The 17,318-nt window shown below is 44.5% G+C and overlaps 1 protein-coding gene across 10 annotated transcripts in view; it reads right to left on the minus strand.

Moving 5' to 3' along the window:
- The window catches only part of LOC110524556 (E3 ubiquitin-protein ligase LNX), a 109,553-nt gene that overhangs the window by 14,870 nt on the left and 77,365 nt on the right, over positions 1-17,318 (minus strand). For all 10 annotated transcript variants that reach the window (XM_090235987.1, XM_021604330.3, XM_021604331.3 and 7 more), the window contains one exon: positions 33-238. In XM_090235987.1, coding sequence (XP_090092113.1) covers positions 33-238 — 206 coding nt within the window. The remainder of the gene's footprint in view (positions 1-32; positions 239-17,318) is intronic.

Consider the following 17,318-nt stretch of genomic DNA (forward strand, 5'->3'; position numbering starts at 1 on the left):
AGTACTCCACCTTACTTTGAACAAAAACTGACCTTGAGGATCATGTCTCCGGGCAGCAGGCGTCCGTCCCGGGCGATTACCCCCTCCCTGTAGATGTCCTGGATGAGGATACGCACCAGGGGGGTCTCGTTGCCCCCCACGATGCTGATGGCCAGGGGCTCCGAGGGCTCACGGTTGATCTTAATACTGGTGACCTCACCATCAGGGATCAGGTGATGGAGCTGGGGTAGAGCCAGCACTGAGAGTGAAGGAGGGAAATATACAGTACCAGTCAAAAGTTTGGACACATCCACTCATTCCAGGGTTTTTCTTTAATTTTATGTTTATCAAATCTATGAAATAACACGTATGGAATCATGTAGTAACCAAAAAAAGGTTAAACAAATAAAAAAAATGTTTACATTTGAGATTCTTTGAAGTAGCCACCCTTTGCCTTAATGGCAGCTTTGTCTAGTACTGTATAATATATATATATATATATATATATATATATATATATATATATATATATATATATATATATATATAGAGAGAGAGATAATGAGGGAGAGAGGGAGTGGGAGAGAGAGGAGAGAGAAATAGAGAGTGAGAGAATGAGGGAGGGAGAGAAGTTGTGTGTTACTCTGATTTCTATGATGAAAAGGAACTCTCACAGAGGCAGAATGCAAGGCCAAGGAGAAAGCAAAAGAAACAGAGAGAGAGAGAGAGAGCTAGAAATAGACAGAGGGAGGAAGCCAGAGAGGCCGCGTAGAGAGGTTTAGCGTTGAAGCAGCTGTCTCTACTCCCCCAGGTTAGCAAAACAAGCTTGTACAAGCCTAAGGGGAAAATCCACTTGGCTGATCATCTTTCCATATGTTTGTATCATTAGTCACATATATCTATCTATATGTACCAAGTATGCTTGGGAAAAACCTGACATTGACTTTTCCACAAGGTTATTGCTTGGGTGGAGATAAAATCACACACATGTTTACACAGATACACACTGACTGTACTGACAGAGAACTGAGATATAAAGTTCCCACAAATACACAACCACAGCCTCATACTGTACACACTACCGTTCAAAAAATTGGGGTCACCTAGAAATGTCCTTGTTTTTTTAAAATAACATCAAATTGATCAGAAATACAGTGTAGACATTGTTAATGTTGTAAATGACTATTGTAGCTGGAAACGGCTGATTTTTAAAAGAATATCTACATAGGCGTACAGAGACCCATTATCAGCAACCGTCACTCCTGTCTTCCAATGGCATGTTGTGTTAGCTAATCCAAGTTTATAATTTTAAAAGGCTAATTGATCAGTAGAAAACCCTTTCGCAATTATGTTAGCACAGCTGAAAACTGTTGTCCTGATTAAAGAAGCCATAAAACTGGCCTTCTTTAGACAAGTTGAGTATCTGGAGCATCAGCATTTGTGGGTGTGATTACAGGCTCAAAATGGCCAGAAACAAAGAACTTTCTTCTGAAACTCGTCAGTCTATTCTTGTTCTGAGAAATGAAGGCTATTCCATGCGACAAATTGCAAAGAAACTGAAGATCTCATACAACGCTGTGTACTACTCCCTTCACAGAACAGTGCAAACTGGCTCTAACCAGAATAGAAAGAGGAGTGGTAGGCCCCGATGCACAACTGAGCAAGAGGACAAGTACATTAGAGTGTCTAGTTTGAGAAACAGGCGCATCACAAGTTCTCAACTGGCAGCTTCATTAAATAGTACCCGCAGAACATCAGTCTCAAGTCAACAGTGAAGAGGCGACCCCGGGATGCTGGCCTTCTAGGCAGAGCTTCTCTGTCCAGTGTCTGTGTTCTTTTGCCCATCTTAATCTTTTCTTTTTATTGGCCAGGCTGAGATATAGTTTTTTCTTTGCACCTCAACTATCAGGTGCACCTGTGTAATGATCATGCAGTTTAATCAGCTTATTGATATACCACACTTGTCAGGTGGATGGATTTTCTTGCCTAAGTAGAAATGCTCACTAACAGGGGCGTAAACAAATTTGTGCACAAAATCTGACAGTGTATGGGACATTTATGGGATTTTTTATTTCAGCTCATGAAACATGGGACCAACACTTTACATGTTGCGTTCATATTTTTGTTCAGTGTAAATTATCCTTATATCTTCTTCTTTGTGCTATTTTTTAATAATCGCACAAACTCAGTAAAGTAATCTGATTACTTTCACTTACTTTCCCTTTAAGAGGCATTAAAACAGGGGTGTCAAACACATTCCATGGAGGGCCTAGTGTCTGCTGGTTTTATTTTTTTCCTTTAAATTAAGACCTAAACAACCAGGTGACCTTAATTAATAAATTGAGTACAGCGGAGAAGCGAAAACTCGCAGACACAGAAAACTTCCCTCCGTGGAATAAGTTTGACACATGCATTAGAAGAAAGCTTACCCTGGCGTGACGTTTTCAGAACCGTGTAAATCTCTCAAGGACAAGATTACTTTTATCGTTATATTTGCCTGTATTTACCCCCACAAAATGACATTTTAATTAGCTATTAATGTGGCTGTCATAAAGAACTACAAATGTCATGATGATCCGGATAAGACTGCCGAATCGAGGCAAGGTTAGCTACATCTAATGTTAGCTACATTAGTAATGTAAAATGGGCAAAATGTCTTTAACTGGACGATTCTGTGAACTGCCTTGTGCTCTACATCTATCAGCCGTTCTACAGTGCCTTCAGAAATGTCACTGGCTTACACACAATACCCCATAATGTCAAAGTGGAATTGTGTTTTTCAAAATGTTTTTACAAATTCAAGTCAATAAGTATTCAACCCCTTTGTTATGGCATGCCCAAATAAGAGAAAAAAATTGTTAAACAAGTCACATAATAAATTGCATGGACTAACACTGTGTGAAATAGTAATGTTTAACATGATTTTTGAATGACTGCTTCATCTCTGTACCCTACACATAAAATTATCTGTGAGGTCCCTTAGTCCAGCAAGTAATTTCAAACACAGATTCAACCACAAAGACCAAGGAGGTTTTCCAATGCCTTGAAAAGAAGGGCACCTATTGGTAGGTGGGTAAAAAAAGCAAGCTTTGAATATCCCTTTGAGCACGGTGAAGTTATTAATTACAATTTGGAATGTGTATCAATACACCCAGTCACTACAAAGATACAGGTGTCCTTCCTAACTCAGTTGCTGGAGAGGAACGAAACCGCTCAGGGATTTCACCATAAAGCCAAACAGTTACAGAGTTTAACGGCTGTGATAGGAGAAAATTAAGGGTGGATCAACAACATTGTAGTTACTCCACAATACTAACCCAATTGACAGAGTGAAAAGAAGGAAGCTTGTACAGAATACAAATATTCTTAAACATGCATTCTGTTTGCAACAAGGCACTAAAGTAATATTGCAAAAAATGTGGAAAAGTTTTTGTCCTGAATACAAAGTGTTGTGTTTAGGGCAAATACAATACAATACCACTCTCCATATTTTCAAGCATAGTGGTGGCTGCATCATGTTATGGGTATACTTGTTATCCTTTTTGGGATAGGGGGCAGCATTTTCACTTTTGGATGAATAGCATGCCCAGAGTGAACTGCCTCCTACTCTGTCCCAGATGCTAATATATGCATATTACTAGTAGTATTGGATAGAAAACACTCTGAAGTTTCTAAAACTGTTTGAATGATGTCTGTGAGTATAACAGAACTCATATGGCAGGCGAAAACCTGAGAAAAATCCAACCAGGAAGTGGGACATCTGACATTTGTAGTTTTTCAAAGCTTGGCCTACTGAATACACAGTGGGATATGGATAAAGTTGCACTTCCTACGGCTTCCAATAGATGTCAACCGTCGTTAAAAACTTGAATGAGGATTCTACTATAAAGGAGGGGCTCATGAGACCTATTTGAGTCAGTGGTCTGGCAGAGTGTCTCAGGCTCGTGATGCGAAACTCCCGACAGAGTTACCTCTTGTTCCGGTGCTTTTCTTCAGACATAGGAATTCTCTGGTTGGAACATTATTGATGTTTTATGTTAAAAACATCCTAACGATTGATTCCATACATCGTTTAACTTGTTTCTACGACCTGTAACGGAACTTTTTGAGTTTAATTAGTGGGCTGAACACGCTAACAACAAGTTGCTGTTTGGCCATAAATGATGGACTTTATGGAACTGAAATCGACAAGATGTTTATCTTTCATTTGCTGTATTGGACTTGTTAATGTGTGAAAGCTACATATTTCTAAAAAATATTTTAGAATTTCGCGCACTGCCTTTTCAACAGAATGTTGTCGAGGGGTTCCCCTAGCGGAACGCTGCGCTAGAAATGAAGGACTTGGGAGTTTTTCAAGATAAAAAAAAGTGGAATGTAGCTAAGCACAGGAAAAATTCTAGAGAAAAACTTGGTTCAGTCAGTTATCCACCAGACACTGGAAGATGAATTCACCGTTCAGCAGGAGAATAACCTTAAACAGACGACCACATCTACACTGGAGTTGCTTAACAAGAGGACAGTAAATGTTCCCGAGTGGCCGAGTTACAGTTTTGACTTAAATCAAAACTGTAAACTGGTTGTCTAGCAATGAGAAACAACGAAGTTGTCAGAGCTTGAAGAATTTTGAAAAGAATAATGGGCAAATGTTGCAAATTCAGGTGTGAAAAGCTCTTAGAGAAAACTCACAGCTTTAATTGCTGCCAAATGTGCTCCCACAAACTATTGACTCAGGGGTGCGAATACCTATGTAAATGAGATATTTCTGTATTTCATTTTCAATACATTGACAAACATTTCTAAAAACATGTTTTCACATTGTCATTATGGGGTATTGTGGGCAGATAGTTGAGATAAACACAAATATTTAATCAAATTGGAATCAGGTTGTAACACAACAAAATGTGGAATAAGTCAAGGGGTATGAACACTTTCTGAAGGCACTGTATCTCTCCCTCCCTGCTCATTCTCTCTTTCTGGCCAACTCTCTCCCCCTATCTCTCTTGTTCCATAGCCCCAGTCCCTAGTTCTAATCGCGCTGCAGTTTCTCCCTTCCAAAGTCAATATTTTCTCTTCATTGCTTCCAGGGAGAAGATCACAGACCTGTTGTTGTTATATAATCTCTCTCTCTCTCTCTCTCTCTCTCTCTCTCTCTCTCTCTCTCTCTCTCTCTCTCTCTCTCTCTCTCTCTCTCTCTCTCTCTCTCTCTCTCTCTCTCTCTCTCTCTCTCTCTCTCTCTCTCTCTCTCTCTCTCTCTCTCTCTCTCTCTCTCTCTCTCTCTCTCTCTCTCTCTCTCTCTCTCTCTCTCTCTCTCTCTCTCTCTCTCTCTCTCTCTCTCTCTCTCTCTCTCTCTCTCATATATTACGGCTCATCCTCCACTACTCATCCTACTCTTCATGACTCCTTCCATCCCTCTCATTCTCCATGGTCGTCCTGTATACTGCATCCCTCTGAAATAGATCCTGTATGCCTCTGAAATAGATTCTGTATCCCTCTGCAATAGAATATGTATCCCTCTGCAATAAACACAGTAACCCTCTACAAATCATGTATTCCATCACAGGCCTGCTATTAGACCCATGGGCTAATAGCAGGTGAGGAGGTAGAAGAGGGAACAGCAGCTCTCTGTCCCTGTCCCCTGGAGGTCCATCTCTCTCCTCCAACCTAGTCCACAGGCAGCCAATCTCCCATCTGATCACTCTCTTCTGTTCTGTTTTGTTCTGAGGGATCAGTGGACTCTTATGCAATGTGCAGTTGAATAATTAAAGGAACATATGTTGCTGAAGTTACGCTGGGGGATATCAGCAGTGTCACCTCAGCACAGAGCCAAAGGATCTGCTCAAAAATACATGCACAAAAAAAACTAACACAGGCAGACATTTACATAAACAAAAATCAATGCAAGCACAGGCATGCACATAGACACAAAAATGCACTGAGCTCAAACACACACGCACACCTAAAACCTCTACAGGGAATCACAAAAACTGCAGACACAGCATAAAGAGCACTGACATAATACTGAACTAAACACAACCCCCACTGACATTATACTGAACTAAACACAACCCCCACTGACATTATACTGAACTAAACACAACCCCCGCTGACGTAATACTAAACTAAACACAACCCCCACTTACGTAATACTAAACACAACCCCCGCTGATGTAATACTAAACACAACCCCCGCTGACGTAATACTAAACACAACCCCCGCTGACGTAATACTGAACTAAACACAACCCCCGCTGACGTAATACTAAACTAAACACAACCCCCGCTGACGTAATACTGAACTAAACACAACCCCCGCTGCCGTAATACTAAACACAACCCCCGCTGACGTAATACTAAACACAACCCCCGCTGACGTAATACTAAAGTAAACACAACCCCCGCTGACGTAATACTGAACTAAACACAACCCCCGCTGACGTAATACTAAACTAAACACAACCCCCGCTGACGTAATACTGAACTAAACACAACCCCCGCTGACGTAATACTAAACACAACCCCCGCTGACGTAATACTAAAGTAAACACAACCCCCGCTGACGTAAAACTAAACACAACCCCCACTTACGTAATACTAAACTAAACACAAACCCCACTGACGTAATACTGAACTAAACACAACCCCCACTGACATTATACTGAACTAAACACAACCCCCGCTGACGTAATACTGAACTAAACACAAACCCCACTGACGTAATACTGAACTAAACACAACCCCCACTGACATTATACTGAACTAAACACAACCCCCGCTGACGTAATACTGAACTAAACACAACCCCCACTGACGTAATACTAAACACAACCCCCGCTGACGTAATACTGAACTAAACACAACCCCCGCTGACGTAATACTAAACACAACCCCCGCTGACGTAATACTAAAGTAAACACAACCCCCGCTGACGTAATACTAAACACAACCCCCACTTACGTAATACTAAACTAAACACAAACCCCACTGTCACGTTCTGACCTCTATTTCCTTTGTTTTTGTATTTATTTAGTATGGTCAGGGCGTGAGTTGGGTGGGCAGTCTATGTTTGTTTTTCTATGTTTTGGTCTAGTTCTATGTTCGGCCTGATATGGTTCTCAATCAGAGGCAGGTGTTCGTCATTGTCTCTGATTGGGAACCATATTTAGGTAGCCTGGGTTTCACTGTGTGTTTGTGGGTGATTGTTCCTGTTTTTGTGTTTGCACCAGACAGGGCTGTTTTGAGTTCTCACGTTTCTTGTTTTTTCGTTAGTTTGTTCATGTATAGTGTCGTCAATAAATTACAATGAACAACCACCACGCTGCGCTTTGGTCCGCCTCTACTTCACAAGAAGAGAATCGTTACAGAATCACCCACCACAACAGGACCAAGCGGTGTGGTAATGGGCAAAGGAGAAAGCAGCAGCAGGAGCAGCGCGAGGAGGTATGGACATGGGAGGACGAATTAGACGGTAAAGGACCTTGGGCTCAGCCAGGAGAATATCGCCGCCCCAAGGAAGAACGGGAGGCGGCGAAAGCGGAGAGGCGCTGGTACGAGGAGGCAGCGCGGCGTCGTGGATGGAAGCCCGGGAGTCAGCCCCAAAAATTTCTTGGGGGGGGGCTAACAGGGAGTATGGCTACGCCAGGTAGGAGACCTGAGCCAACTTCCTGTGGTTACCGGGGGGCTAGAGAGACCGGGCAGGCACCGTGTTATGCTGTGGAGCGCACGGTGTCCCCAGTGCGGGTGCACAGCCCGGTGCGGTACATTCCAGCTCCGCGTATCGGCCGGGCTAGAGTGGGCATCGAGCCAAGTGCCATGAAGCCGGCTCTACGCATCTGGTCTCCAGTGCGTCTCCTTGGGCCGGCTTACATGGCACCAGCCTTGCGCACGGTGTCCCCGGTTCGCCTGCATAGCCCAGTGCGGGCTATTCCACCTCGCCGCACTGGCAGGGCGACCGGGACCATTCAACCGGGTAAGGTTGGGCAGGCTCGGTGCTCAAGAGCTCCAGTGCGCCTGCACGGCCCGGTCTATCCGTCACCACCTCCACACCCCAGCCCTCCGGTGGCAGCTCCCCGTACCAGGCTGTCTCTCCGGCCCATCCGTCCAGAGCCTTCCTCCTCTCCAGCGCTGCCGGAGCCTCCCGCCTGTCCGGCGCCTCTGCCGGAGCCTCCCGCCTGTCCGGCGCCTCTGCCGGAGCCTCCCGCCTGTCCGGCGCCTCTGCCGGAGCCTCCCGCCTGTCCGGAGCCTCTGCCGGAGCCTCCCGCCTGTCCGGCGCCTCTGCCAGAGCTTCGCGTCTGCCCGGCGCCATCGGAGCTTCCCGTCTGCCCAGCGCCGCCAGCGCCGCCCGTCTGCCCAGCGCCGCCAGCGCCGCCCGTCTGCCCAGCGCCGCCAGTGCCGCCCGTCTGCCCAGCGCCGCCAGTGCCGCCCGTCTGCCCAGCGCCGCCAGTGCCGCCCGTCTGCCCAGCGCCGCCAGTGCCGCCCGTCTGCCCAGCGCCGCCAGTGCCGCCCGTCTGCCCAGCGCCGCCAGTGCCGCCCGTCTGCCCAGCGCCGCCAGTGCCGCCCGTCTGCCCAGCGCCGCCAGTGCCGCCCGTCAGCCAGGAGCCGCCAGTGCCGCCCGTCAGCCAGGGGCCGCCAGTGCCGCCAGTCAGCCAGGGGCCGCCAGTGCCGCCAGTCAGCCAGGGGCCGCCAGTGCCGCCAGTCAACCAGGGGCCACCAGTGCCGCCAGTCAGCCCAGCGCCAGCGCCGCCAGTCAACCAGGGGCCGCCAGTGCCGCCAGTCAGCCAGGGGCCGCCAGTCAGCCAGGGGCCGCCAGTCAGCCAGGGGCCGCTAGAGCCCCTCCGCCCGGAGCAGCTGTCCCTCCGCCCCGAGCAGCTGTCCCTCCGTCCCGAGCAGCTGTCCCTCTGTCCCGAGCAGCTGTCCCTCTGTCCCGAGCAGCTGTCCCTCTGTCCCGAGCAGCTGTCCCTCTGTCCCGAGCAGCTGTCCCTCTGTCCCGAGCAGCTGTCCCTCTGTCCCGAGCAGCTGTCCCTCTGTCCCGAGCAGCTGTCCCTCTGTCCCGAGCAGCTGTCCCTCTGTCCCGAGCAGCTGTCCCTCTGTCCCGAGAAGCTGCCCCTCTGTCCCAAGCAGCCCCTCTGTCCAGTGGGGTCATTGAGAGGGGTGGGCATGGTGAGTAAGCCACGGAGGCGGACAATAAGGCGGACTGAGACAATGGCGAAGTGGGGTCCGCGTCCCGCGCCAGAGCCGCCACCGTGGACAGACGCCCACCCAGACCCTCCCCTATAGGTCAAGGTTTTGCGGCCGGAGTCCGCACCTTTGGGGGGGGGGTACTGTCACGTTCTGACCTCTATTTCCTTTGTTTTTGTATTTATTTAGTATGGTCAGGGCGTGAGTTGGGTGGGCAGTCTATGTTTGTTTTTCTATGTTTTGGTCTAGTTCTATGTTCGGCCTGATATGGTTCTCAATCAGAGGCAGGTGTTCGTCATTGTCTCTGATTGGGAACCATATTTAGGTAGCCTGGGTTTCACTGTGTGTTTGTGGGTGATTGTTCCTGTTTTTGTGTTTGCACCAGACAGGGCTGTTTTGAGTTCTCACGTTTCTTGTTTTTTCGTTAGTTTGTTCATGTATAGTGTCGTCAATAAATTACAATGAACAACCACCACGCTGCGCTTTGGTCCGCCTCTACTTCACAAGAAGAGAATCGTTACACCCACTGACGTAATACTGAACTAAACACAACCCCCACTGACATTATACTGAACTAAAAACAACCCCCGCTGACGTAATACTAAACTAAACACAACCCCCGCTGACGTAATACTGAACTAAACACAACCCCCACTGACGTAATACTAAACACAACCCCCGCTGACGTAATACTAAACTAAACACAACCCCCGCTGACGTAATACTGAACTAAACACAACCCCCACTGACATTATACTGAACTAAACACAACCCCCGCTGACGTAATACTGAACTAAACACAACCCCCGCTGACGTAATACTGAACTAAACACAACCCCCACTGACATTATACTGAACTAAACACAACCCCCGCTGACGTAATACTGAACTAAACACAACCCCCGCTGACGTAATACTAAACACAACCCCCATTTACGTATTACTAAACACAGCCCCCACTGACATCATACTAAACTAAACCCATCAACCACTAATGTCAAACAGAACTAAATACAACGCCCGCTGACATCATAGTGAACTAAACACAATTCCTGCAGACGTCATACTGAACAATTCACAACCCCCACTGACTTCATACTAAACTAACCACACACCCCACTGACGTCAAATTGAACTAAACAACCATCGCTGACATCATACTGAACTGAGCACAACCCCCACTGAAGTCATACTGAACTGAACACAACACCCACTGACGTCATACTGAACTATTCACAACCCCCACTGACATCATACTGAACTAAATACAACCCCCACTGATATACTACTGAACTAAACACAATTCCCGCTGACAGAGCTAAACACAACCCCAAGTGACGTCATACTGAACTAAATTTAACCCTCACTGACTTCATACTGAACTAAACACAATTCCCGCTGACAGAGCTAAACACAACCCCAAGTGACGTCATACTGAACTAAATTTAACCCTCACTGACTTCATACTGAACTAAACACAACCCCCATCAACATCATACTGAACTAAACACAACCCTCACTGAAGTCACACTGAACTAAAAACAACCCATACTAATGTCATACTGATCTAACCACAACCCCCACTGATGTAATACTTAACTAAACACAACCCCCACTGACTTCATACGGAACTAAACACAACCCCCACTTACGTCAAACTGAACTTATCACAATCACCACTGACAACATACTGAACTAAACACAACCCCCACTAACTTCATATTGAACTAAACAGAAACCCCACTAACTTCATATTGAACTAAACAGAACCCCAACTGACATCATACTAACCTAAACACAACCCCCACTGACATCATACTGAACAAAACACAATACCCACTGACTTCATACTGAACTAAACACATCCCCACTGACGTCATACTGAACTGAACAAAACCCCCACTGAAGTCATACTGAACTATTCACAACCCACACTGAAGTCATACTGAACTATTCACAACCCCCACTGACATCATTCTGAAATAAACACAACCCCAACTGAAGTCATACTGAACTATTCACAAACCACACTGACATCTTACTGAAAAGAATCACAACCCCACCTACTTCATACTGAACTAAACAAATCCCCCACCGACGTCATATTGAACTAAACACAACCCCCACTGAAGTCATACTGAACTATGCACAACCCACACTGACATCAAAGTGAACAAAACACAAACCCCACTGTAATCATACTAAACTAAACACAACCCCCACTGAAGTCATACTGAACTATTCACAACCCACACTGACATCAAAGTGAACAAAACACAAACCCCACTGTAATCATACTGAACTAAACACAACCCCCACTGACATCATTCTGAACTAAACACAACCCCCACTGATGTCATACTAAACTAAACACAACCCACACTGACATCTTACTGAAAAGAATCACAACCCCACCTACTTCATACTGAACTAAACAAATCCCCCACCGACGTCATATTGAACTAAACACAACCCCCACTGAAGTCATACTGAACTATGCACAACCCACACTGACATCAAAGTGAACAAAACACAACACCCACTGACTTCATACTGAACGAATCACAATCCCCGCTGACGTTGTACTGTATTGAATACAACCCCTACTGATGTTATATTGATATAAACAGAACCCCCGCTGACATCATACTGAAATAAAAATAACCCCCATTATATTAATTTTGAACTAAACACAACCCCCACTGACATCATACTAAACTAAACACAACCCCATACTGACTTCATACTGAACTAAACAGAACCCCAGCTGACATCATACTGAACTAAACATAACCTCACTGACTTCATATTGAACTAAACACTAGACCCCACTGACGTCATACTGAACTGAACACAACCCCCACTGACATCATACTGAACTAAAAACAACCCCCACGGATGTCATACTAAAGAAAACACAACCCCCACTGACATAATACTTAACTAAACACAACCCTCACTGATTTCAACCTGAACTAAACACAACCCCAACTAATGTCACACTGAACTAATACAACCCCCACTGAGGTTGAACTGTATTGAATACAACCCCTACTGATATTATATTGAACTAAACAGAACCCCACCTGACATCATACTGAACTAAAAATAACCCCCATTAACTTAATATTGAACTAAACACAACCGCCACTGACATCATACTGAACTTAACACAACCCCACTTACTTCACACTGAACTAATCATAAACCCGACTGACATCACACTGACCTGAACACAACCCCACTGACATCAATCTGAACTAATCATAACCCCGACTGACATCACACTGACCTAAACACAAACCCCACTGACATCATACTGTACTGAGCACAACCCCGCTGACGTCTTACTGAACCTAACACAATTCCACTGACTTTGTACTGAACAATACACAACCCTCACTGATTTAATACTGAACTAAGCACAACCCCGCTGATTTAATACTGAACTAAACACAACCCCACTGATTTAATACTGAACTAAACACAACCCCGCTGATTTAATACTGAACTAAACACAACCCCACTGATTTAATACTGAACTAAACACAACCCCACTGATTTAATTCTGAACTAAACACAACCCCACTGATTTAATAATGAACTAAACACAACCCCACTGATTTAATACTGAACTAAACACAACCCCACTGATTTAATACTGAACTAAACACAACCCCCACTGATTTAATACTGAACTAAACACAACCCCCACTGATTTAATACTGAACTAAGCCCAACCCCACTGATTTAATACTGAATTAAACACAACCCCGCTGACGTCTTACTGAACTAAACACAACCCCACTGATTTAATACCGAACTAAAAACAACCCCACTGATTTAATACTGAATTAAACACAACCCCGCTGACGTCTTACTGAACTAAACACATTCCCACTGATTTAATACTGAATTAAACACAACCCCCACTGATTTAATACTGAACTAAACACAACCCCACTGATTTAATACTGAATTAAACACAACCCCACTGATTTAATACTGAACTAAACACAACCCCCACTGATTTAATACTGAACTAAACACACCCCCCACTGATTTAATACTGAACTAAACACAACCCCCACTGATTTAATACTGAACTAAACACAACCCCCACTGATTTAATACTGAACTAAGCCCAACCCCACTGATTTAATACTGAATTAAACACAACCCCGCTGACGTCTTACTGAACTAAACACAACCCCACTGATTTAATACCGAACTAAAAACAACCCCACTGATTTAATACTGAATTAAACACAACCCCGCTGACGTCTTACTGAACTAAACACAACCCCACTGATTTAATACTGAATTAAACACAACCCCCACTGATTTAATACTGAACTAAACACAACCCCACTGATTTAATACTGAATTAAACACAACCCCACTGATTTAATACTGAACTAAACACAACCCCCACTGATTTAATACTGAACTAAACACACCCCCCACTGATTTAATACTGAACTAAACACAACCCCCACTGATTTAATACTGAAATAAACACAACCCCGCTGACGTCTTACTGAACTAAACACAACCCCACTGATTTAATACTGAATTAAACACAACCCCGCTGACGTCTTAATGAACTAAACACAACCCCACTGATTTAATACTGAACTAAACACAACCCCCACTGACATTTCTCTCAACAAAAAACAAGCCCCACTGACGTCAGACTGAACAAACACAACCCCCACTGACGTCATATTGAACTGAGCACAGCCCCCACTGACGTCATACTGAACTGAGCACAGCCCCCACTGACATCATACTGAACTAAACACAACCCCCACTGACATGATACTGAACTTAACACAACCCCTACTGACGTCACACTGAACTAAACACAACCCCAACTGACATCATACTAACCTAAACACAACCCCCACTGACATCATACTGAACAAAACACAATACCCACTGACTTCATACTGAACTAAACACAACCACACTGACGTCATACTGAACTGAACAAAACCCCCACTGACTTCATACTGAACTAACCACAACCATCGCTGACATCATACTGAACTGAGCACATCCCCACTGAAGTCACACTGAACTAAAAACAACCCATACTAATGTCATACTGAACTAACCACAACCCCCACTGATGTAATAATTAACTAAACACAACCCCCGCTGAAGTAATACTGAACTAAACACAACCCCTGCTGACGTAATACTAAACTAAACACAACCCCCGCTGACATTATACTGAACTAAACACAACCCCCACTGACATTATACTGAACTAAACACAACCCCCACTGACATTATACTGAACTAAACACAACCCCCACTGACATTATACTGAACTAAACACAACCCCCGCTGACGTAATACTAAACTAAACACAACCCCCACTTACGTAATACTAAACACAACCCCCGCTGACGTAATACTAAACACAACCCCCGCTGACGTAATACTAAACACAACCCCCGCTGACGTAATACTGAACTAAACACAACCCCCGCTGACGTAATACTAAACTAAACACAACCCCCGCTGACGTAATACTGAACTAAACACAACCCCCGCTGCCGTAATACTAAACACAACCCCCGCTGACGTAATACTAAACACAACCCCCGCTGACGTAATACTAAAGTAAACACAACCCCCGCTGACGTAATACTGAACTAAACACAACCCCCGCTGACGTAATACTAAACTAAACACAACCCCCGCTGACGTAATACTGAACTAAACACAACCCCCGCTGACGTAATACTAAACACAACCCCCGCTGACGTAATACTAAAGTAAACACAGCCCCCGCTGACGTAAAACTAAACACAACCCCCACTTACGTAATACTAAACTAAACACAAACCCCACTGACGTAATACTGAACTAAACACAACCCCCACTGACGTAATACTAAACACAACCCCCGCTGACGTAATACTGAACTAAACACAACCCCCGCTGACGTAATACTAAACACAACCCCCACTTACGTAATACTAAACTAAACACAAACCCCACTGACGTAATACTGAACTAAACACAACCCCCACTGACATTATACTGAACTAAAAACAACCCCCGCTGACGTAATACTAAACTAAACACAACCCCCGCTGACGTAATACTGAACTAAACACAACCCCCACTGACGTAATACTAAACACAACCCCCGCTGACGTAATACTAAACTAAACACAACCCCCGCTGACGTAATACTGAACTAAACACAACCCCCACTGACATTATACTGAACTAAACACAACCCCCGCTGACGTAATACTGAACTAAACACAACCCCCGCTGACGTAATACTGAACTAAACACAACCCCCACTGACATTATACTGAACTAAACACAACCCCCGCTGACGTAATACTGAACTAAACACAACCCCCGCTGACGTAATACTAAACACAACCCCCATTTACGTATTACTAAACACAGCCCCCACTGACATCATACTAAACTAAACCCATCAACCACTAATGTCAAACAGAACTAAATACAACGCCCGCTGACATCATAGTGAACTAAACACAATTCCTGCAGACGTCATACTGAACAATTCACAACCCCCACTGACTTCATACTAAACTAACCACACACCCCACTGACGTCAAATTGAACTAAACAACCATCGCTGACATCATACTGAACTGAGCACAACCCCCACTGAAGTCATACTGAACTGAACACAACACCCACTGACGTCATACTGAACTATTCACAACCCCCACTGACATCATACTGAACTAAATACAACCCCCACTGATATACTACTGAACTAAACACAATTCCCGCTGACAGAGCTAAACACAACCCCAAGTGACGTCATACTGAACTAAATTTAACCCTCACTGACTTCATACTGAACTAAACACAATTCCCGCTGACAGAGCTAAACACAACCCCAAGTGACGTCATACTGAACTAAATTTAACCCTCACTGACTTCATACTGAACTAAACACAACCCCCATCAACATCATACTGAACTAAACACAACCCTCACTGAAGTCACACTGAACTAAAAACAACCCATACTAATGTCATACTGATCTAACCACAACCCCCACTGATGTAATACTTAACTAAACACAACCCCCACTGACTTCATACGGAACTAAACACAACCCCCACTTACGTCAAACTGAACTTATCACAATCACCACTGACAACATACTGAACTAAACACAACCCCCACTAACTTCATATTGAACTAAACAGAAACCCCACTAACTTCATATTGAACTAAACAGAACCCCAACTGACATCATACTAACCTAAACACAACCCCCACTGACATCATACTGAACAAAACACAATACCCACTGACTTCATACTGAACTAAACACATCCCCACTGACGTCATACTGAACTGAACAAAACCCCCACTGAAGTCATACTGAACTATTCACAACCCACACTGAAGTCATACTGAACTATTCACAACCCCCACTGACATCATTCTGAAATAAACACAACCCCAACTGAAGTCACACCAACTCAAACCACACTGACATCTTACTGAAAAGAATCACAACCCCACCTACTTCATACTGAACTAAACAAATCCCCCACCGACGTCATATTGAACTAAACACAACCCCCACTGAAGTCATACTGAACTATGCACAACCCACACTGACATCAAAGTGAACAAAACACAAACCCCACTGTAATCATACTAAACTAAACACAACCCCCACTGAAGTCATACTGAACTATTCACAACCCACACTGACATCAAAGTGAACAAAACACAAACCCCACTGTAATCATACTGAACTAAACACAACCCCCACTGACATCATTCTGAACTAAACACAACCCCCACTGATGTCATACTAAACTAAACACAACCCACACTGACATCTTACTGAAAAGAATCACAACCCCACCTACTTCATACTGAACTAAACAAATCCCCCACCGACGTCATATTGAACTAAACACAACCCCCACTGAAGTCATACTGAACTATGCACAACCCACACTGACATCAAAGTGAACAAAACACAACACCCACTGACTTCATACTGAACGAATCACAATCCCCGCTGACGTTGTACTGTATTGAATACAACCCCTACTGATGTTATATTGATATAAACAGAACCCCCGCTGACATCATACTGAAATAAAAATAACCCCCATTATATTAATTTT

The sequence above is a fragment of the Oncorhynchus mykiss genome, chromosome 5 (genome assembly GCF_057628025.1).
Source record: "Oncorhynchus mykiss isolate SJ-2025 chromosome 5, ASM5762802v1, whole genome shotgun sequence".
Lineage (NCBI taxonomy): Eukaryota > Metazoa > Chordata > Actinopteri > Salmoniformes > Salmonidae > Oncorhynchus > Oncorhynchus mykiss.